Here is a 23,905-nt window from a genome sequence, read left to right as displayed (position 1 = left end):
TCTCTCTCTCAAAAACACGGCAGCGGTGGATGGCCTGGTTCTGTTCAAGGTTTCAAGTTTTTTTTTTTTCTTGCCACTGTCGCCAAATGCTTGCTCATGGTGGGATTTGTTGGGTCTCTGTAAATAATATTATAAAGAGTAATTTAATAGAATGTTTCGGATGCAAGCTGTTGCATGCAACAGATCTCCCTTTGAATACAGCTCCCCCACTCCTTGCCCCACACACACACACACACACACACACACACACACACACACACACACACACACACACACACAAGAAGAGGGAAAAGAGTCTTAAGTGTTTTATGCTCCTGACCATTGATAACAACTGCTGCTGTGTTTATGCTGGCAGTTGGTGAACATAACTGCCTTTGACCTCAGTGGGTGTTTTTTGTAAGTGTTTCTCTTCTCTGGAGTGAAGTCATTCAGGCTCTAAACTACAAGCGTTCACAGTGCACACCTGATTCTTTTCTGCTGAGCCTGTCATCATTTTTACACATATTTTCTCCCTTCACATTTCCACAAAGCATTTCCCGTATGATCAAGTTTCAAAGGTGTCAGCGAGGAGGTAATGCAGAAATGGGCTGTGAGCAGTTAATCATTCAGGGAAGTTTTTCCTTCTAAACTGACACTTTAGAAACTGAGTTATCTCCACTGCTGCAGTGACAGTCCATCGCAATAACAACAACAGTTGAGTAAAAGCCTGCAGACTTCAGCCTCTGACAGTGAAATACACGGCCAGGGAGCAGAGAGATAAGAAGTCACTTGTTTGTTTGATAAAACAGGAAACTTTTGTTACTGGATACTGCTATAAATAGCCTGCCATTTTTGGCTCTGAAAGGATGAGAAAAGAAAAGCAGTGGACTATGAGATGATGTGCATATGAACTCCACCAAAGTCTATTTTTGGTATGTGGCCTTTAAGCAGTTTGTTGCTCTGGAACAATAATTCTGAGTAAATGGAGCACACTTTAAAATGTATTTCAGCAAATATTTACTCCACGTTTAAAGTTGAAAATGAGTTCAGTGTGTCTTATTTCCTTATTGAAGAGGGCACTCAGTATTGTTTTGTCATTTTGAAATATGGGATACTTTAGAAAGCTGGCATTTGAATATGAGGAACAGTACTTCGTTAATAAACAAGATACCAGTCGCTGTTTTAAAATGTCATAAAAGAATAATGTGGCAGTTTAACACACTACAGTGTAATAAACAAACCACAACGAAGTTGATTCAACTTGTGTCAGTGAGGTAATGTGATTACATTCTTACAGTAAGTGAATTAACAGTTTGACTGTGCATGAGCATGTGTTTCAGGGTGTAAACCATATATATTACTGCGTATGCTCCTTGTCTATGAATTATGGAGTTCTGTAGTGAGGGAATACATTGAAAATATCATACCTCATTATTTGTGATGTAGACAATTGAACACATGTGTTAACACTCCCTTAGGCCAATGAGATGCATAATTCCCTGCTGTTTTATGAAAATCAACCATTGGCAATCAAAGATCAAAGATATAATACATGACAGTGACCACTTACAAAGGTAGCGCCCCCTATAGCCAGGTCACTATAATTTTACTGATGCTCAAAAGGGGAAATGGGATGCACCATTCCTTTAAAGTTTTTTTTGGGCATACAAACCAAAGTTATGTTTACATTCAGGGTGTACATTTCACCAAAAGGCGTTGTGTCGAGTGCATTTCCTTCCTCACAAAACATTTGCAAATTTTTAACCTATAAATCATGCAATGTTTACATCCATGTTTGCTAGCTTGCATCTTCTTCACTGACTTTGTTGGTGTATTTCTATGTTTCTTGGCACTTTACCACCTTGGACTGTCAATCAGCAGAATTGCGTGAAACCAGCGGCAGGATGTGAATTGCATTGCAACTCCACAGGGTAAAGTTTAGTCAAAATGCAGTCAGTGGTGAGATATTGAGCACGATAGAGGGAAGAAACAGCAGAACCAGCCTGTGGTTACAGAGGAAGGCCAAAGAGTTACAGCTTGACAAACAGAGGCGACACCAGCTGCTACCACTGTAGAAATCTCACCTCAATCATATGATCTGTGCAGTATAGACACAATAGATTAATGCAGTATATTTTGTCTTGATAAATAGGGATGTCAACTGAAGGGTGAACCAATTTTTGTAAGCATTTGATATTTGACAGACTCTGTCAGAGCTGCTGTGTGGTGAGTGATCCAGCAGAGAGGGTTTCTGTGACTGATCTCCATCTGTCTGGATCATCATTCTGCCAAATGGAAAAGGTCTGGATAAGGGATTGACGGCGTGCTTTCTATTTTTAATGCTTTAGGTGCTCAGAAGATTTTTGTGACAAACACTCCAGGCTTTGTTTAGCCTGTTTTTCAGGTGTTTCAGACCCAGAGGAAACACTTGCCAGATGTGTTCAATCTGCTTTGTGGCTACTGTTTCAGTGGTTTCCATCTATAATGTCCTAATATGAGCAGACTTTTTTCACTGTTTTTCCGCTATTGTAAGACCTCATCAAATTGAAAATTCTATGTGTTTAATGTCTGCAAAATTATGACATTTTCACCTGAAACTTCATTAATGTCTACTTTTAGATGAAATAAGGAAGAGAAAATTGTGCCTCTCGTCATTGCCGAGATGCACCACCAGAAGATTAAGATGCATTTGATATTCACCCATTTGCTTTACACAAACACAGATTCTCAGTTGTAAGGTGCCATAGCAGGGCTTTGGTACAGTTTCAGCAGTCTTTGGCTTTACATTGAATACTAAGGTGTGGCTCTGTTTATAGAGAAAACTAGCATGCAGGAAACAGCATGCAGCACTCTGCAGGATCAGAAAGTTTTTGCGTTTTCTGCCAAGTCACATACTGAATTAAACCAGTAGAAAAAAAGTTAAATCTATCACATTTCACCAGTTTAGGAGAGGATGGTACTTTTTAAATGGAAAATAAAACAGATGAAAGACAGAGAGCAGATAGAAATGTAGAAACATTGTGGTTTTGGCCTTGTCTATATTGTCTCCCCCAGGAAAGAGCCATTTCCTGAGATGCACTAGAAATCATCCAACGGATGTTGATGTTTTGCTTTCTAGCCCACTGTTGTTAATGTTGTGGCATTCTTGAGATGTAACAGCAGATCTTTTAAATTTAATTTGGCTTTGTCTGTCTGTCAGTGTGCGACTCTCACTCCCGTTGTAATAGTTACTGTGGATTTTCAGAGTCAGCATGGCTGGCTCTCATGGATCTATTAGAACAAACTGTTTGTGCTCTGCAGCCTCCCAAAGTGCTCTTCCCTCATTAAACCAAAAGAGCTGGTCACGTCGGGCCAGCGATGTCCCATATTTGGAGAAGATTCATCATGCTCTAGCTCCTGCTGTGACCTGGGTCTGCTCACAGGACAAGGCCAGCTGAAGTGCAGGATCCAATGCAGTCGTTCTTATCGCTTTATTTATGAAGGCTCCTTCCTGCTGGAATCTGTCATACTGTACCAAATCTTCTGCTTATGACCCCTGGGAAGATACCAATATACTGCAATAACAAACTGTGGACAGCGCCCTTACTCTGTTGGTTTCCTATGATTGGGTAAGATGATGTCAAAACGAAAGTGTGAAAAGAAAAGAAGATCCTGCTTTTGAGGAAGATGTTCTGGTGTGATTTTGGAGCAAGCTAAACCAATTCAGTGGCATTGAAGATTCAATATAATGGCACAGAAAGTGAAGATCTTGGTATCCAAACACATGGATTATACAATATAATTTGACAGGGAAATAGTCCGTAGGTACATATTTTGCTTTATTTGTAGAATATTGCCCTCCATGTGGTCAGTGGTTGGTATTTTTCGACTATGTGGAGAGAGTTTTGGGGAAAAAGAAAATTCTGGGAAAGAGCAATCCAGGTCTGTTAGATAAATAGTTGTGCTTTGGATGTAGCTGTCAGGCAATGGTTTCAAAGATCCAGCTCTCCACTTTTCTAACCTAATAATTACAGGGAACTGCACCCATTTTACACGTCTTAGGTAGTACTGATACATTACCTCAAGTGATGTCACTTGAGTCAGCAGTTGGGTCTGAAGACTACAAGTTTGAAAATCTAGGAGTGTGGAGTTAGAAAGAAGTGAGCTTACCAGACGTCTGTAGCCCACTCCTCATCTACAGCCTGGTGGCTCGAAGCTACATTAGCTGCCACTTTACTACTTTAACACACCCGAATCTCTGACTGAACTGTCGTCAGTTGAGCTGCATTGTGGGTAATGTAGGCGCCAGTTTTGACAAGGAAGAAGAATGTGAGGAATAAAAAAGATGAATCTACATAACATTTTCAATCAAACCCAACATATGACCCAAGATCACAGAGTGAAATGCCCACAAACAAATCCTGTTGTCAAAGTGAATGGATGCTCCAGTAATGCTCACACTTGGTCTGCATGTACCGTGTATGTAGGTAATAATATATTGTACATCTCTGGCAGTTTGTAGCAGAATAATGAGACCGCTTTTTGCCTATGTTGGCTGATATGAAACCCTTTGATGAGGCCAGCTTCCAAATGTGGGGCACAGTTGTCCCGCCCAGGCTGTAACTGACCTGGATCCCTCTCTCTATCAAGCTCAAGAAAAATGTTCTAATGTGGCCGATTATAAGTTAGAGCCGTCAGATATGCAACAGTGCTGCAAGAATGGAAATTACTTTGAGGTCCTGCACAGAGCTGAACGGTCAGTATTGTGCTGTTTAGATCAGAGCATTGGTCATGTGTGCACAATCAAGTGTACGCTGATTAATCCATCAGCATGTGAAGTCCACTGCACTAATGTAAGACTGTGTACTATGAGCACGAGTCAGTAACAACATGTGAGTTCAGCTCTGTCTTCAGTGTATCATTACAGTCCTATATAACATCATTGATGCCTGTCCCCCCCCCCCACCCAAATGCGTTTCTCCATGCGTCCGTTCTTTATGCCTGCTACCTCAAGTGTAAAAGGGACACTGTTTTCCCAGGTTTGCTCTGGGTCTCTATTGTACCATCCAGTTATTAATAAAAGTTAAGCCTTCCCACACGTGTAGGTGCACTCACAAAGAGCACGTTGCCACATGTGCTGTAATCTTTCTGTCCCCCTGGCTTGTTATTTCACAGGTACTCCCTCTTTTTTTTTTTTGACTGTAGACAGTGAAGGCTCAGTGTGCACTGTAGCACAATGAGTTTCAACCTTGAATCTGGTTTGTTTCTTTGTAAATTTTTTAGCCAAGAGGTGACTGAAACTCCCTCTAATAAAAAACCAGGAGTCCCATGCCTTGCAGGGCTCTCATCTATCCTGATTATATTCCCATTTTTCAGTAGCTGTGGGGTGTGTGAGCGCAGGCCAACTGTACGCATGCATTGTTTTCCTGAGGCGTTGAGAAATGATTTATAGGCTTCCACCTGATCTTGGAGTTTTGCCCCAAAGCAAGGCAATAAAGCGATTCATGGGTCATAACAATCTTTCTCACTGTTTCAGTTGTTCTCGGTTGTTTATTTGTGTCTGTCTCAATGTCTGTACCAGTCCGGCTTCCAGGGTGGCAGCTGGTAAACCACTTCAGCTTTGCTACCAGGAGTGTCCCGTGTGTCCATATAAGGGCAAACTCACTTGGGGCTTGACACAAGTGAGTTTAAAGCACTGATCCGATCTGCTGCCTGGCTGCACTCTAACCTCAGCCTGCTCTGGAAATTATTACTGTAGCCCTCATTTCAACACACAGTACCCCCCTACCTCTCATTCATACCCATGCACGTGGACTCACAAGTGTGCGCACACACACACTTCTCTTGCAGAAAGTATACATACTTTTGCGTTAGGGAATGTACTCAACATATCATAGTTCACAAAGAAGAAAGTGTTAAGTACAAAAACAGCCAAGCACGTGCACACCCACTGGGAGTCAAAAGGTCGGGACATGGTTTGAGGGGTCGTTGTGCTCCCAGACAGGGCTGGGTGGGTGTGTGTGTGTGGGAATGTGAAGATAGATGTCGTCCACACACCGGGCTGTGATGTTTGACCTGACCTTTGTAAACCACAGCACACAACACAACTAGAGAGACACACATATATGGTAGTAGTAGTTTTAGTATCTATACCAAAATGAGACTCTTTTCTGTACCTTTCTTTGAGGAACATTCACTTTTTTTCCCCCAGATTTTCTACAAAAATCTGTCTAAATACACGCAGCTGTAGAAGAAACAGAAATATGGCAATACAGGAAAAATGATTATTTAAATCCAAAAATATCTGTAAACTGCAAATCTGACCAGGCTTTCAATGCCAACTTTCTATACTTTCAGGTTTGATACTCGGTGCTGCAGACACATTTTCATTGCTACCAGAAAAGTATGTATTATAATATACCCAGCCCTAAAAGTATGTAAACTAACCTTCAGCCCAGTGTACAGAGACACAAAGAGATGGGGACAAATTAAAGAAAAAACCTGAATAAAAGAGTGTAGAAACCTCAAATGTAGATGCTTCTGTGCACCAGGGCTCACTGAATGGTTTGGTGAGTATGAAAATGATGTGAATAAAATGCTACGGCCTTTATAAATACCAGATCGCAACCCAGTTTCTGTTCTGGAGGCTCCTGGTGGCCTGACTCCATACTAAGACACTTCATGTTGGTTTTTCCTTTAATTTGTCACTCATCTGTATCTTAGCTTAGATGTCATAAGTGGTTGATGAACATTAATCCATGTTTCAGTTGCTATGACTAAATATTCTAATGAAGAAGAATAGAGTGGTGTAATTAAGACAAATCTGAACTTGTGCAATATTTGCCTTCTACTTGCACAGTAATTTAGCTGAGTGGTCTGACTCTTTTCATTCATACAGGTTTAACTTAATCCTGTTTCAGTGCTGCGCCCACAGGTAGTTGTTAGCGTGTATGTGTTTAGCTCAGCTCTGGACAGCAGACCCACTAAATAGTAGCTCAGTATATTTTAACTACCTGCAGAACCTTGAGTTCTTCCCATATTTGACCACTTCTGAGTGTGGCGCAATAAATTAAACCAACCTCACAAACTTAAAAATCATATTTAAATTGGTTTCCCTCATGTGTAGCAGATGAGTTCAGAGGGTGTTTCTGTCCTCAGGAGTGTGTCACCAGCTGGTTGGGATTACGGCTAAACCATGAACGCTTTCTAATTGGTCGTGATTGATTGAGCTGCTTCAGTCGGATATCTTTGAATAGGTTTGAGGTTTTGACTCCATAGAAAGCTGCTGCTCGGCAGGAAGTGACTCAAAGCGACCTACAGTACAAGCCTTAGCAGGCCTGCTTGTAAAACATTAAAACTTTTTATTTTTTGTATCTTGTTCCTCACCACAGTATGATTCCTGCCAAATAAGGTAATCATTTTCTGGTTTATATCAGTGAGTAAGTGCATTTGAACAAAAGGACTTGGGAATAGCATTGCCTTGGAGCAGTTGTCCCAGTTTCTACAGGATAGTCTTTTCTCTCGTCACACCATCAGTCATAAACACCTCCTCCATCCTGTTCCTAACATTGTATCTAACCGGCTGAGTCAGGCGCGAGGCCAACACGTGTGACAGCAGTTTCCTGAGAGCCGTTAAGAAGTCTTCAGTAAGTACAGCAGACTGTAACATGACTAACCCCCACCCCCACCCCCACCACCCCGTCATTAAAGGTGCTAACAGCTCAGTGACATCTTGATGACTGCATTATTTTCATTAAAACATATTTGTGTATGACCTATTTGTTATGTGTTATTTCTGACTCATACGTACGTTAGCAGTGAAAAGCGTGAAAAGCTTTCTGTCTGGGTATAACGGCTGCTCTTTGGGCCACAGTGTTGTTGTTGTTTTGAGCCACAGTGACAGTTGGTTACCCAGAGGTCTGTGGCTTGGTTTGAAAAATGCCTTTGTGGATGGTCAATGGTGTAACGTGCTGCCTGTCACTGTGTAACTGGATAGATTTCCCCCCCCCCCCAGCTCCCCTCCCACTACACAGATCACTCTCTGTAAAGACCAGTGTCATGTGGAGGTTTTGTCATATGGACTCACTTTCTACACGTGTGCGTGTTTCCGTCTCTGGTACTTTAACGGCTATTCTGTTTTCTTTGGCAGGCACCCAAGTATAAGGTGTTTTTATTTGCTTGGGTTATGCCCACTCATTACCTTCCTGTGCAGGGAATTTATTGGTCGACTTCTTTTATTTTCCTCTTTTCTAATACGCAAAGGAAAAGTCAGTTACACCCGCTGGCCTTGTGCCAGCTGGAGTGGCCAGTTGAATTTAGTGAATACATGTTGCAACCAATCCAAACTGACTCAACATACATCCATCTGTGCACTGATTGGTCCATTTAAAACTTCTTATGTTAAAGCAGGTCAAAGTGCTGATGTGCGCATGTAGGGATTTTTTTCTTCTCTTATCAACATGACTTTAATTCCCCTTGCTGTGTTTGTATTTAGAAAGATTACTGTAACTGATTTGGACAGGTCTGTAGTCTAACACATGCTCTGAGTTTGGGGGTCGTCCTTGGCCTTTTTTATGTTTGTTGAACATTTTCTTACATGATTTTGCTTTATGTTTAAAGTGATATGCACAGCATATAGGCCAAAAATTCAGCCTGTTTTGAAATGCCAAGCAGAAGTTACTGTTTTTGAGTAGAGGCCCAGGCTTGAGGCTGTTCTATTATATCTCAATAATGAATAAATAAATCACTCAGTCCTAAAACTTGGCAGCGTACTGGCTGTATAATCACATCATGACATTTATTCAGCAGTAAGCTCGACAGTGTGGTAACAGACAGCTCCCTCGAGTGTTTGGTTAGTGTGTGTGTGTGTGTGTGTGTGTGTGTGTGTGTGTGTGTGTGTGTGTGTGTGTAGGCATGGGAGAGAGACACTGGACAATGACAGAAATGAGCAAGTGTTTTCATTTCCTCTCTCCTCTTGTGATTTATTTGCTTCACAATCAAAAGTTCCTGATCGACAGATTTCACTACCATCTCTTTCCTTGTGAGTCAGCAGGAATGTGAGGAATGACCTGTACGAAGCCTGGCCCTTTCCCACCCAGCCTTATCTGCCCATTTTTAGGCATACCCAAATCCAGCTACTCTTTCATTTTTCTCTTTTTCACTTTGTCATGCTTTCTCCCTGTTAACCGCTTTACTTCCCCTCTTATCCTTCTCCTCTTTTCTCATGTCCTTTCCTCTTTTCTGAGCACTTTCTCCTCTTACCCATTATTTTCAGTCAGCTCAGCACTTTAAATTTCCGCAAATTACAGTATATAGGAGAGCCCCTCTGAGCTAGTGCAGCTCGGGCTGCATACTTTGTCAAACCACAGCGAGACCTCAAAACCACTGGCCCTCTTCATCTCTTGTGAGCTTCCCCCCCTCTTCCGTCCTCCTCCGGGCCCAGCGGGGGGGGCACATCAACCCCCTTTTCAACCCATCAGGGTGTAAGGCTTAGCTTAACAACCACATCCAGCTCCCTCTAGTAGAAACCAGTTGGCATGCAACAGTTTGTGTCTCAACTCTGCAGGTTTTAACTGGTGCAGCAGGAAACCTTAAAGTGTGTGTTTGTACGTGAAGTGTGTCAGAAATCAGGAGCTGCTCATCTCTGCATGTGTTGACAGGTTCCCACTGCCCACCATAAGAGAGATCTGTCTCTCATATGACAGGAGAGGGCTCCCTCTACCCTCCCATGCTCACGGCTGTCGCTAACATGAAAGCATCCAGCTCACTGACTGCAGGCGTGCTTTTATACGCACACTTGCACACCTTAATTACTCCTCTTTTGCTTGAAAAATAAACTCTTTAGCTAATAGTAACTCTGATGATGAAATGGCTCAGTGAGTGTTTTGAGTGAGCCTCTTCAACATCTGAGTCTCTGGGGCCCCATGCAACCTGGCTACTGTTCAACCAAGATGAATTAAAGCTAGAGAAGAAGATACCTGGGTGATGGGTCGATCCGGAAAGTTGATCGCACTTCTTTCTTATAGCCGAGCACCAGCTGTTGGCGTGCCTGTTTCCCACCCTCTGCTCCTTGCTCAGGTGGTCCTGTCTTTTCACATTAGTGAAGTCAGATCACTTGTCATAACCAATCTATAAGCCGTTCATCGGCCCTGCTGACCCCGTAACTCCCGTGAACAGTGCCAGTAATGTTTAGTCTAATACTGTCTAGAAGTCACTTAACATCTTAATGATACTTATATTTATTATCTGTCAGCTATGAGTCATTGATTAGGGTGCTGTTGTTAACAAGACTAACAGTCTACAGCCATGCTAGCAGCTCTATGAGGCTGAACTTCAGCACAGCATTACTTTGAGCTAAATGCTCAAAGGGGATCAGTCAGGGGATCACCAAAGTCAGTAGGAATAATCCTCTGGGGACCACGAATGTCTGTGCAAAATTTCATGGCTATCCATCCAACAGTTGTTAGATATTTCAGTCTGGACCAAAGTGGTGGACTGACCAATCGACCGACCAACATTGCTAGCCACTAGCATGGCTAAAAATCACAAATTCCCTTGAAGGTGGATTCCTAAACTTTTTAGGAAACTCTGTCTCTCTGGCTGCACAGCTTTGTGTTATGGCAGATTGGCTCAAAGTCTGCCCCATCTTGTAAACAAGTGCATTATTGTCCTTATTTGGCAGGGTTAATTACAGAGGGCAAGAGACGGCAACTGAAAGAAGTTAGAGCTACGACTCTATGCTATGTGCCCTGTACTTAGACTGAGAACAAGCCTGTGACCCTTTACTGTCGCAGTGGATTCTTACATAACTGTGTGGCCATTTCCTCACCACGTTTCTGTGGCGTACTCACTCACAGATGCAAATATAACCGTGACAAGAGGCTAATTTTGCAAGCCAAATGTCCTGCTGTGTTGTGCACACTTTTAACACTTGCATTCGTCTTCATGGCCTCTTTTTGTGTTGTACGTGCAGCTGGATGGAACCGTAGATCTGGACGAGAGGCGCCTCATCCGTTCAGCCATCCGGGAGTTGAGGAGGAGGGAGATAGAGGACATGGAGGCCGCTCTGGCCAGCAAGAGATTTCGTCCCACACGCCTCAAACAGCAGGAGGACAAGGAGAACCAGCACAGGTAAGACCACACACACACATGCACACACACGTGCTGTTAGCCAATCAGCATCATACCAAAACATCATGAAGCACCTATTGCTCTCCTTAGCCATTGTATATCTGACCACAAAATCACAAAAAACTAATATTATGGGAACTTAAAACTTTAACGGTCTGAAGTTTTTTTTCTCTGTGTGGATGAAATCCTGAGCTCTGCAGACCAGGTTGGACTAAATCTTGTTATAGGTGTTAATTAATGGTAATGTCTGGTCTGAAGCACAGCAAAGAGGATACACAACCTTCTGCTGTCGTTCTCTTTCTCTGTCACTATTAAGACCAGTGGCCGTATTTAATCACTTCCATTCACTGCTGCTCTCAGAAGACTTGGTTACAATAAAGAAGGAGGTGCCTCACTGAAGCTACTAGAGGAAGCATACCTACTGTAGCAAATGCACACACGTGCTAAGTCAGACATATACACACCTACACACACACACACACACACACACACACACACACACACAAAACTCGTCTGAAAGTTGCATTATCCAGTGCCTCTCACTGGTGGAATGTGAAATATTCCACTTCAATGTGCCACACATCTTTTAATACCAACGACTGGAGGAAAGCGAAGATAATGAGAGAACTGGAGGAGCGTATGAGTAATAGAAACTGACATAAAAGCGAACAGTGAAATGGAGAAATGTGAGGCTGAAAAGAGGGAGGATGAGAGCAGCCTTTTTTGTGTCATTGCTGTCTGTTATGCCAGAGTATCACTTTTTCCATGCTTGATTTGGGAGTGTTTCCTCTATTGGGAAAAGTGTGTGTTATCTTGGAATTGTCTTCTGCTGCCTTTCACATGCACAGAGCGGCCTCAGGATAGAGTCAGTGAAGCCCAGACTTTGTATTTTGTTGTTTTAAGATACTATGATTTCCAGTTTGTCACTTGCTGCAAGTCAGTCATAATGACATCCATTATAACCACTTCACTGTCTCTCTCTCTCTCTCTCTCTCTCGCTCTCTCGCTCTCTTGCTCTCTCGCTCTCTCTCTCTCAGGTCAGAATCCAGTGACAACTTGGATGTCCTGTCACGAAAACTGCAAACAATCCAGGACATCGATGAGCTCACGAAAATGGTGAGTATTACCAGACAAAACTCAGGAAATATCGTGACACTGCATGCTTGTCCTGCGTGCACTGAGATTTTGTGTGTGTGTTTGCGTGAAGCTCCGTGCCACCAGCGAGTATGAGGAGAGGAAGATGATCAGAGCAGCCATCCGACAAATCCGAGATGAACAGCAGCAAGGTGAGTCCAGCTGTTTGATTTAAAAAAAAAAAAAAAAAGTCAAGTCAAGCTGTGTCTGTTAAATATGATACCACTCGTATGGTTAAAATGAAACTTAGAAAGATGCATCTTTTCACTGATTAGAGGAAAATGTATAAACTCAAAGGTGACACCTTGTGTTGTGTGATTGTAACAAAACATTTAAGCAGATGACGCATTTTGTCACTGTGTTCTGGTAGCTTAAACACTTGAACTGATTAGTCTGAATGAATTTTTGAAAGGCCATAATTATGTTCTGGTTGACAAAAAACTTGTGATACACATCTATCACACCTTGCAAAGGGCATTCATTTGTTTAATTAGGACACTTATTACAAATTTTACAAAACTTTTAACTCAATATTCTAAATATGATATCATATTCTAGACACCACTGCTCCAATATTGATGAAACTTATGTGTTTTGGCGCCAAATTCTGGCAGTTAAAAAAGGAAGGCACTGATGAGGGTGCTGAAATTACAGGTAAAACTCCTTAGCTGCCAGTTTAATTTAAATTTAGTAAATTTTAATAATTTTTTAAGAAACCTGGGGGGTAAATACATATTGTTAATGAGTTTGTATGCATAATTCATCTGGGAGAGATAGCGGGCTGTCTGTGGTCGCCATAGTTACGTGGCAGATCTACCTATGATGCTGGATCAAATAGTGGATTCCTGTCATTCCTTAGCGCTGTCTGGCCTGTGTGAGGCCCCTGTCACTCTGAAACACTGTGATGCATACAGACCGCCCAGCCTCATCCTATGTGGCCACGTCAGGACACCTCAGATAATCTTGTCCTCTGCCATCTCAGCTTGTATCCCATCTGTGTTTTGCTCTTCTCCTAATTTCACAAAGGACTAGAAGTTTGACATCATATGGGCTAATCTACTCATCTACTTTGTTCTAATTATTGTGCTACTGCTGTGTGTGTGTCTTTTTTAGGGACTGTGGAGCGGGGTAAAGCTCCTGGTCACTGCCTAGAGCCTGAGAGGGTGGAGCCCCAGAGCAGCATGGGAACTGGGGTGAGTACAGCAGCGTTAATAGAGGGAACAGTGTCATTTATGGGAGGAGAAACGATTAAATGTCACATTTTTACCCTGATATAGTCTGAACGTCCGATTACAACTAATGAGTGAACGGTCTCAAGTCTAATACTCACTCATGTCAGCTTCCATTTGCAAAAATGGACCGAGCACAGACCAATTTGCGGGTGCTGAGTTTGTTTGCTTGGCAACAGTGACCACTGAGGATTCTCTGAGCAAACAACAACAGGCATTGTGACTCGAGTCACACACTATGTCATGAATGTGGCTACACCACACGCACACACACAAAACACATGCTTTGGCTGCCACGGAGTAAGGAATGTGTTTTTTGTTTTTTATGTCCTCCTTCAGGTTTGGCCAAGTATGAGGAGAAAGATAAAATTTCCTTTGAGCCTGGTGTTTAGTGAAGGCAGTAAATTCTTTTTGACAGCCACCGTCATTTTGCACTCATCTGTCTGTGCAGCTTTTCACACTTTGAGACAGTTGCACACTGAAATTAAAAGTTTGGAGTGAGGGCGTGTGAGAGAGACAAGTTCAAAGAATTTAAAAACGTTTAATTCAATTTTATCTGATTTGATTAAATGGCGTTATTGCATTTTAATGGCCTTTAACTCCATCACGTTTCTGAATCCCTCTTCAGTCAGTAAAACTCCAGTTTCCTCTTAGACGTCTCTCTCAGCTGACTGGCCCTCTAGTGGAAGGTAATGGACTGTGTTTTCAGAGTTGAACTAAACTTTTTCAGTGTAACAGATTGAATTATGTGGTTGTTGCAACGAACATGATGTGAAGACATGAGGCTTTAACTGTTTGGGAGAGTCTGCCAGGAGCCAGATGTTATCTTATCTGCAGTGTTTGATCACAGTTTCTTGATGAATACTGGATGAGATTTCTGTGGAGGAAAACCAAGTTAATTCTTACTGTATGCGTTCACTGTTGTTCAACTCGAGCCTTTTGAGTGATGGAAGTGGAGGAACAACTAAAGTATCTACGCTTAAAAGGAAAGTACAATCAGTCGTTATCATTATCAGAGTTCTGGTGGTTCATGTGAAAGCAACCATTTTTCCCGCCACAGTGATATAAGGGGGAGAAATTAAAGGCTGTTAGCATCAGTCCCATTGTCTGTTACAGCCTGTGCTTTGCTTGTATGCATTCCTGTGTGTGTATGTGTGTGTGTGTGTGTGTGTGTGTGTGTGTGTATTGTCCTCAGATAGGAAGTGATGATAGAATGTTGGCGTCACAGGATGCACTAACATTCAAGCCTTTTTACGTCACTTCCTGTGAGACAGAGGTACGACGGTGGGGTTGTGAGCTACAGGTGGTGTGATTGATGAGGGGGGAGGGGGGTTGGAGGTCTGGATGGGGGTTTGGACAGACAGACAGGCAGCCCACCAGCTGTGCCTCAGTAGTGTAGTCTGCGCTGGAATGGGGACATGGCCAAAAACAACATTAACCAGCAGCAGCAGGGCTCCTTCCACTCACATCACAGCAGCGGATCTCTTTGAGCTGCGTGCAATTGTCCCATGGCAGATGGAGGTCTTAGATAGGCCTCCACAGCAGCCAAACACACACATAAACACACACGCAATATGTGTACACTGCCAGCAGCTTGAAACAAACACCAGCTCAAGAACTCAAGTAATAAAAGCTTAAGATGGAAAATATATGCAGTATATGCGTGTTTAATCAGTGGATTAATGTAGTTGTTAATTTTACCAGAATCCAACACCCATTAGAAGTTAATCACTGTTTTTAATGTGCATGGTTGACATGCAGGGATAGCTGACGTACAGTAAAAGTTTCCTTTTGCTCATTTGGGAGAAACCATACTGTAACAGCTTATAAAAAACTTTAATTATATGTATGTAGCAAAAAAGAAAATGCCAGTAGGAAAAAGGATTTTTATTAATTATTGTAACATAAAGAAAGTGCCAAATATGCAATAATTTAAAGGAGGTTTTGTTACACTAACATATCTCAACTAATACAGCCGTTAGAGAAATTTAAAAAAGAGGTCAAAACAAAGGCGTTGTGTGTTAAGTTAATGTGTCAACCAGGCAATCCTTTAACCTGTAAGAAAAGTGTGTGTGTGTGTGGTGGGGGTCAGATCCCTGTAGAGACAGAAAGGGAGGGAGGGGAAGTCAAGGGAGTGGCTTGTTGGTATGTGTGTGTGTGTGTGTGTGTGTGTGTGTGTGTGTGGTGGTGGTGGTGTGCATGTTTGTGTGAGTGTGTGTGTGTGATGTGGCTGAGGGAGTAGAGCGGCAGAATAGCGGGCGTCTTGACTCCAAGAGGGTTACTGCTGAGAGAGAGGCAGTCGGTTCAGTGAGGAGAAGGTAAATGTCATTCTGATTTTTCTGCTGTTGTGTGTCACAGACCAAACGCTCCTCTCTGACTTTCTTTCTTTATCTTTTTTTTTGTACTAAAAGGCTAAACATCTTTCCTCATTGATCAGCACTTGTTTCTGTCTGACTGAAGTATGGGACGTATCTGCCTCTCTGTTTACCTTTCAGGTTTGTGTACCTAATGGTTTATTGCTTAGATCATTTTTCTTCACTTAAGTTGACAGTTTAACTGTATGAGGATGTAGATGACACCTTAATGATGCGTCAGATGAAACTGGGTCATTGACACATGCAGAATTGTGAAATTAATGCAACAAAATAACTTGATAAGGATTCTACAACAAATTAAAGACAAATCTCGAATATTTAATACTTGTACTTTAAAGGTATTTAGTAATTTAACCCTGTAAGTTGTCTACAGGCTTGCATGCTGTCTAGGTGTGTTGGGAGAGCTCAGGTAGACTGTTGGGTAGGCGGGTGTTACAGCTCCAGACAGAGTTTTGTTTGCTCTCTGATCTCAACATAAACATGTTGCAAGAAGAGACCTGAAGAAAGAGTAGCTTGACTGTCTTAAGCAGGGCCCAGCATTTGCGATAGAGAGGGTTTAGCGGTCTTTGGACATGAGATGGAGGAAAAAAAGCACAGTGGATAACTTTGAAAGAAGACCAGAAAGTAAGCTTAGATTGGCATGTGATGATGTGCAGTAAGTAAAAATGGGAATGAGGCTCAGGGCTGAGTTTTTTGTGGGTTGCCTCACTCCAGACTGAGTGTGTGTGATATTGAGATGATTGCTACTTCATTCCAGCTACTGTATTTCAGTTATTGGAGGTGAGCCGAGTGTGTGGTTCCTCAGGCTGCAGTAATGGAAAATGAGCTGCCAGGTTTCTTCTCTCTTCCACATGGAGGCATGGAAGACCCTCAGATGGTCTGACCTTACCAGTGTAGTAATAGATTTAACTTTTGTGGAAAACTGGAGCATTGAAAGCCAGTGTGTTAATCTGTAGTTAATCTCAGCTGTCTGTTGGAGAAGGAGGTGTGTGCCTCAGCCTCAGCCTCAATGTTGTTGTTATTTTTTGTGGAGTTGAGGGTTCACAGGAATCCAGATGGCCCACGCCTTGTTGTGGTCACAAGAGAGGACAGTTGTTTTTGTGTTTACCGGTTTGAGCATTATAGTCCAACACAAACAGGCTCCTGAGGCCAGATGGGATGAGTGGGCCAGTGTCAGTGTTGATTCCACTCTGTCAGGTCTTGAGTATTGGGGCCAGAGTGAAGCCGCTAATGACAGCACAGTGGCTGGCAGCAGGTCCCGAGTTCTGGTCTGCGTCTCCAGTTCCACTTTATCTTCCCTTTTTTCCCTTCTGCCTCACTGTCTGTGAGAAATATGTTCCCTGTGGTTTAGTGGGAGCTGTGAAATGATGGCTGTCTGTCTGACTCCTGGTAGAAGCAGGAGAGGGAGAGGAGGGGCGGGTGAGGAGAGACTTGTCCTCTCTAATCGTGTTTATGGCTCAAACGCAATTATCTCCCCCAGTGACTCATTGATTGAATGACTCCACTCAGAGGGAGAGTGCCCTTTGTGTGTGACCTCTCGCGTTATTACACTGTAGTGCCTTCCGTCTGTTGTGTTTGTTGCAGAAGAGGGTTTGCGTCCTCCAAACTCATCAGACACTGTAATGACTCATTAAATGAGCATTCCACTAAATTGCAGCATCCCAGTCTGCATGAGCAACATTTACCGTTGTCTTGAAAAGCTGAGAATACTTTTTTATGCCCCAAAATCTGTGCTTCTACTTAGGTTTTTTACTCCATATGGAAAAAAACTGGAAGGCATGGAAAAAGTGACATTGGAGCACCTTCTATGTAGATTTACATTGCTATGATGTCACATGTAGTATTTCAATTTTCTAGCTTCTTTTGAAGAACGTTTTTCCTCCTGTATGATTTTAGCAACAAAACTGAACTTTGACCTATTTTTTTATTTTTTTTTTAATCTTTTCAGACTATATTATATTATTTGATACATTTAATTGTGTTATAAACAAAGTTTATAACACAATTAATATAACCTGAACAGTGCCATTCCAGATTAACCTTTCCTGTTTGTGCTGCCTGCAACAGTGTCTGATTACATTTTCTCCTCAGTGATTGAGCCGCTCTGCCCTGTAATCTGCTTAAGGTGGAGAAGGTCACAGTCAACAGAGCAGAAAGCCTCCAGTCCTTTCTCACCTCTGCCTCTCACTTGTGTTTAGATTTGAGCGGGCTTTGTGTTCGGTCACCACGTTAACTCATAGCCTTTCTCTGATCACACACTGCATTGATTAAAAGCCTTTTAAAACACATTTATTTATAAGATTCTCACGGTCTCTCTTGCGTAGGATAACATTGTTTACACATGGAAAACTGATTGTGGCGTGTGATTTTGTGGTTGGGTGTGTGTGCTTTCTTTTCTTGCTTGAAAGCTTGTGAATGTGTTTTCAGAAGCGTATTGAAGTAATTGTAGGCTGTAAATCTGTAAGTATTATATTTTCAGTATGTAAGGTCATGTCCTGTGTATTTTTTTCAGGATCCACCCAAACTTTTGTTGGACTATTCTTAACCCAGATGCCTCTCGTAAAACACCTTTAAGGAGATGATGTGTTGTGACATAGTTCATCATTTCATATGTGCTACAGAATGATGCATACTACCTGAAGCTCCACACACAAGAGCTTTATGCCCTGTAATAGAAAAACTTGCAAATACTTGGAGTGCTGTGGATTTGGGATATGTGTGGGAGTGATTTAAAGAGTGTGTGTGACTGTGCACATGTGCTCAAAGGAGCCTTATTTGTGCAGCTGATTCTCCTGTGGAGTAGCTCAAGGTCAGGCACCAGAGGCCTAACAGTAGTGCTGGCATCTTCATCCTTCCCCCTACTTCCTCCCCTCCACACCTCTCCTGTTTCCTCTCCATATGCTAAAATACTGCTGCCTCTCCTCTGAGATCTCCCTACTGCTACCGCTACCTCTCTCTCTCTCTCTCTCTCTCTCTCTCTCTCTCTCTCTCTCTCTCTCTCTCTCTCTCTCTCTCTCTCTCTCTCTCTCTCTCTCTCTCTCTCTCTCGCTCTCTCTTGCTCTCTCTCTCTATCTCAGGCATATACAATTGAAAATAAAACAGATCTTTACTTCTCCAGCCGGCCAAGCATGTTGCTCAACATGGCTTGAGCATTTGACCTCAACCTCCAACAAAAGACTGTTGTGATCACCAGCTGACCTCAAACAAATGATTGTCGGATGAATTGGTTGGCAGTTTGTCCCTTAGAAAAACCTGAAGATGTTGTGACCTGAGAAATGAAAGAGCATGATATTTTTGGAGCTTTATTGAAATGCACTGAGCACGTGTGATTCTTTTCTTTCACATTTCTTTTTGTACAGGAGACAGAGCGGGAGACTCACAGTGAGCGAGAACGTATCAGATCTCAGATCCGGGAGTTACGCGACCAGCAGACACAACAAAGCAGAGAGCTGCAGAGAATAGGTGAGAAACACTCGTTCAGTACCACACTGCTTGTGACCTGTTTGTTCTTGTTCTTTAGACCGACTGCCTAACACATATTGTCTGCACGCTATACACACTTACATCATGTGTAGCCATGCCACACTTCTGGAATCGTTGAAACACTAAATATTTTATATGCTGTAAACATTCACCTAAAAGTCAAGTTTGGGAAGCCAACACTGACCACCTCTGTTGCGTGTACATGTGACTCCATACATCCATCTTGATGCAATTTCCTCTTCACTGCCTGTTAAAATAGTCAGCTGAAGGAGCCATTCTCCTGAGGTGGCGGTCAGGAGGTCATATTAGTTCAGGCTCTTTAAGCTCCTTCATCTAACTTTATTAACTGTTTGGAGTCACTCACAGCAATAGGCTTAATGACTTTGGCTTCTTAAGTGTGAAGTAATTTCATTAACCTCTCTGTTAGCCAAACGATTAATAAAGTGGTATGAATGCAAGCCTTCAGGAGGGAATGAATGTGCTTCGTTCACCTCAATCCTTGAAGCTTAGCAGGCACAGAGCTGACGATGAATAGCTTGTAAAACGTCAAAAGTGCATCGTTGACAAATCATAGATGTTGTTACAAATCAACCTCTAGCTTGTCCAATTTAAACACCTCAGGAAAAACTATTAATTGGACAATACCCTTCATATAGGACACCAAATTGAACTTTGATCCTCCTTGGCTGAAGATGAAACTGTTTTTCTTCTTTTATTGGCTGACCTGAAGTTGGTCTGAGGCTGACGGCCATAATACTGTCATTCTGTGTGGCCTGGTCTGCCCTGGACTTGGCTCCCAGTGTCCTTCTCATGGCCCTGGGGTTGGTGGTGGGATTATGGGAAGCAAAAGAGGAACAGCCACACCTCTGCTAAATAAAGCTGATACCAGAACAGAACTAAGGCCTAGTTGACTTGGCGGAGAAACTCCCCACTGTTCCTGATTTATCCCTGCCTTACAATTTAAACCAGGGTGAAGCTAGGGTGAACAAAAAAAAGACCACCATAGAAAAGCAAAGGAGGAAGACTCCTTTTAAAGTGGACACCAATCAACAAATACACGGAAGTTTGTGGTTGGGAAAGGACAGTGTAGCCAGGGTGGGCTGGTGGTTCTTGAAGGGGTGGTTGTCTTTTCAGCAGAATGAAAGTGGCAGAAAATAAGAGATTGACTTGGACAATCAGTGGCTGCTTCTTTTTGGTCTTTGAACACCGCACAAACACATACCTCTACCTCTCAGACAAAAAAGCTTATATTTACAAGCTTTACCTCAATGACCATGTGTCCAGCTGTACTGCATTTTAGTGCAAACTGGTAAGGCTGTGATTTAGGAAATGAAATGTTTCCAGAGACTCTCAGTGGAATGTGATGTGTGCCTCAAGTTCCCAAAAGAGAGAAATTTCAAGCAAGTTTGACACTACTGCCAATTTCACACAAAAACCCTGTGAAGGACATGGAGGCCTGAGCCCAGGAGCATCTTGTGTATTACCATTATTACCACTGCCACTAGTCATGCATATATATCAGGTCATTGTCATTCTCACAAGACCTTGGTCTGCAACTGTAGCACCATACAAGTGTCACTGCTAAATCATAGACCCCAAAACGGTCATGCGATAAATCTGAGGGGTTGTGAGAGGTTTAACAGGATAGGAAAAAAAGAGAACACTCAAAATTATGTAAATTGTATTCTGACATTTTTTCTTCATCTGAAAATCTGGAGAATTTTACACCTTTGAGACTCTACAAACTATTAAAATGAAGCAATCTGATCAGGGAACATACTGTTGCTTGAACTACTCACAGCTCAGAGACATATGCAACTTGTAATAAATGGTCAAGAGTAGCCATTGCTTCACTAAAAAGAGTCACAAGCCAAAAAAGTTGGGAACCACTGGCATATAAGTGTAATTCTAAAAATAATTTGCTTAACCAGACTCTCATTTGTTGATGTCATTAAATGTTTGCTGCAATGTTTTTTTTTCTTTTTTCTTTATGCATTATGCAACAATTTGAATGAGACGCATGATCTTGAGCTACAAGTCACAGTAACAGTAAATTTACTATAGAAACCTGTCTTCTACCTGTTACACCAAAGCAGAGGTGTGATGCGCCCATGTTAAACCCAGGTCATCAGCAGGTGAGTCAGAGTCGAAAAGCTGTGTTGACCCGTTCACAACAACGACAAACATGAGCTTTCCTCGGGTCATTGCTTCAGTGTGAAAAAAAAAAAAAGCAAACCTCTCATTACCCAGCAGCAGTGGGGATTTTCCCAGAAATCACTACACAATGGACATGACAGCTTCTCAGTGGCAAAAACATGAACAATAACGTGAGAGTTCGTAGAAGAAGCAGTGTGTTTTGGCTCTCACTTTAGTTACAGTTGAGCAGTAATTGAGTTTGGGTTGAGTGCATCATTAGATATAGACACTCTTGTCAAGTGGACCATTCATAGTGTCACATGTGAGAATGGCAGCCATTTATTGTCCTAATTGTGTATCATAATCACGTTTTCTAGTCAGACCGTATTACATAATCATCTGGTCTGTTGAATCAACAACTTCCTGCCATTTATAAAATGATTGTGCACAATTTAGCTATCATCTTTTTAGGGTAGGTGTTATACAATAAAAAAATCAGCTGCTTTAAATTGCTGTGAATGTCCACTTTGATCCTGTCTTATCGAAAGTTGAAAGAGATTGCTGCGGCTGCCGGTCAGACTGGAGTTCCCTCTTTGATTTGGTTTGTAAATGACAGTCATACATACTTGGTGAACCCCATCTGGTTGCAGAGTTGGTACAAACACAGGTCATACAGAAGTGTTTTAATGCCTTGGTGTGTACATGGGATGTGGGAATCTGAACTCTTGGTTTTCTCTGTTTTCCTTATCTGCGGTATGTACGCAACCTCAAATATTCCATCACTAGAAGCACCATGGGGTGTTAGAGACTATCACAGGAGGAGGATGTGGGCACCACCGTGTTATTTGGAGTGTGGTTTCCTGAGGAGAATAGGAGCAGTGAAGGAGCTTGGACAGAGGGAGGGGAAGTACTTAGTCTCTATTTCACCCCCACTTCCTCCTTGTACTTGCTTACCACCTATGGTTGTGCCACATGCTCCCTCTCTTCAGTTGTGACCACTCCTTCTCTTTTACGCACATCCACCGACACAATCTCACAAATCTTGCTCAGGAACTGATCCCAGTCTGGAGGAAATGCCTATATCCCCTCATGTCTCCACGTGCCTCCTCTGTGATCCCGAGTGATATTTTCTAGCCTGACCCCGGTGCTGCAGAACTATTTCATTTCCATCATTTCAATCTCCAGCTTCACCACCTACAGCTTACTTTGTTCACACACAGTCACACCCACTTTAGCTTACTACTGATGTGAGAGAAAGAATAGAAGTAACACGGAAATCAGTTTTTACAAAATCAGAAAAGCCACAAGGTACAGAAAGGCATTTATTGCTCATCTTTCGTTTCACTCAGGCATGGTGTTGATTCTGGATCATCTGGCGAAGGATGATGGCTCTGGACCTCTGCTGATCCAGCCTCCGAGAGAAGCTGTGACCGCAGAGCCTGACCTGGTCCTGTCTCATCGGCAAAGGTCCGACTCTGCAGCTTCAGACCGCAGTGTGACCTTGGTGCGTTCCAGGTCCAATCTGGATTCTGTTGCCTCAGAGAAGAGTCTGGGCTCAGCCTACAGAGCCCGGCTGGACTCTGGAGCCTCAGACAGGAGCCAGAGTCCCTCCCAGCGTGGTCGGCTAGACTCTGGGGCATCAGATCGAAGCATCAGCTCCCAGTCATTTGTCAGACAGAGACTGGGCTCAGATGTCTCTGATTCTGGCGTCAGACCCCGATTTGGCTCTGGGGCTTCAGACAGCATTGGTCTGTTGTCAAGGAAACGGACTGACTCAGGGACATCTGACCAGAGTGTGAGTATGTCCTCTGAGGAGAGGGGTCCAGCGGAGGAGGTGGAGGTAGCCACGAGTGGTTCAACTTACAGCACAGATTCAGAGACCGAGGGCCGAAGCCAAGATCCAGTTAGCCTCCAGACAGACATCACTGACCAGGAGCAGCCTGATGGGGCTGTATTATCTCAGAGAGATCCTGCAAATGGCCTGCTCAACAGCAATGCCAAGGGAAAAATCGACTTCCAGAAACAAAAGGTAGAGTATACAGTCTTTGTATAAAATGAATGCCTGTTGTCTTTGGGTCTGGAATATACAGACAGGTGACAAATTAAAGGAAAACCTGAATAAAAGAGTGGAGAAACATAACAGATGCAGCTTCCATACAGGGCAGGAGGGGTTACTGACTGGTTTGATGAGTATGAAAATGATCAAGGCTTCACAGTCACCATATCTGAACCAAACGAAAAACCTTTAAAGTCCAACTGAAATAAAATTGTGTTTTTTTTTGTTGTTGTCTGCTACAGCATACATATCTGCTCTGTAAATCACTGGTCTTGTGTGTAAACACAGCTGCAAATGTCACTTCCGGTTAAATGCTGGTGTGGTCCTTACAGTACTTTTCAACACCACTAACAACACGCTGTCTGCCAATGACATATATAGCACAAGTTGGTTTACTTTGTGTC

At 42.7% G+C, this 23,905-nt stretch overlaps 1 protein-coding gene across 7 annotated transcripts in view; it reads left to right on the top strand.

The window, feature by feature from the left end:
• Positions 1 to 23,905, top strand: part of smtnb (smoothelin b) — a 49,918-nt gene that overhangs the window by 4,986 nt on the left and 21,027 nt on the right. For 6 of the 7 annotated variants that reach the window (XR_006378123.1, XM_044197363.1, XM_044197361.1 and 3 more), the window contains exons 2-7: positions 10,931 to 11,088; positions 12,126 to 12,204; positions 12,296 to 12,374; positions 13,336 to 13,415; positions 19,186 to 19,288; positions 22,795 to 23,474. Coding sequence is in view for 6 of the 7 variants with exons in the window: in XM_044197363.1 (XP_044053298.1) it covers positions 10,931 to 11,088; positions 12,126 to 12,204; positions 12,296 to 12,374; positions 13,336 to 13,415; positions 19,186 to 19,288; positions 22,795 to 23,474 (1,179 nt within the window). In the remaining variant the exon portion in view is untranslated. Of the gene's footprint in view, positions 1 to 10,930; positions 11,089 to 12,125; positions 12,205 to 12,295; positions 12,375 to 13,335; positions 13,416 to 15,667; positions 15,770 to 19,185; positions 19,289 to 22,794; positions 23,475 to 23,905 lie in introns of those variants that run through there. The other variant, XM_044197366.1, reaches the window with a different exon arrangement.

The sequence above is a fragment of the Siniperca chuatsi genome, linkage group LG5, assembly GCF_020085105.1.
Source record: "Siniperca chuatsi isolate FFG_IHB_CAS linkage group LG5, ASM2008510v1, whole genome shotgun sequence".
Taxonomy (NCBI): Eukaryota; Metazoa; Chordata; class Actinopteri; order Centrarchiformes; family Sinipercidae; genus Siniperca; species Siniperca chuatsi.
This window is presented reverse-complemented; position numbering and strand designations above follow the sequence as displayed.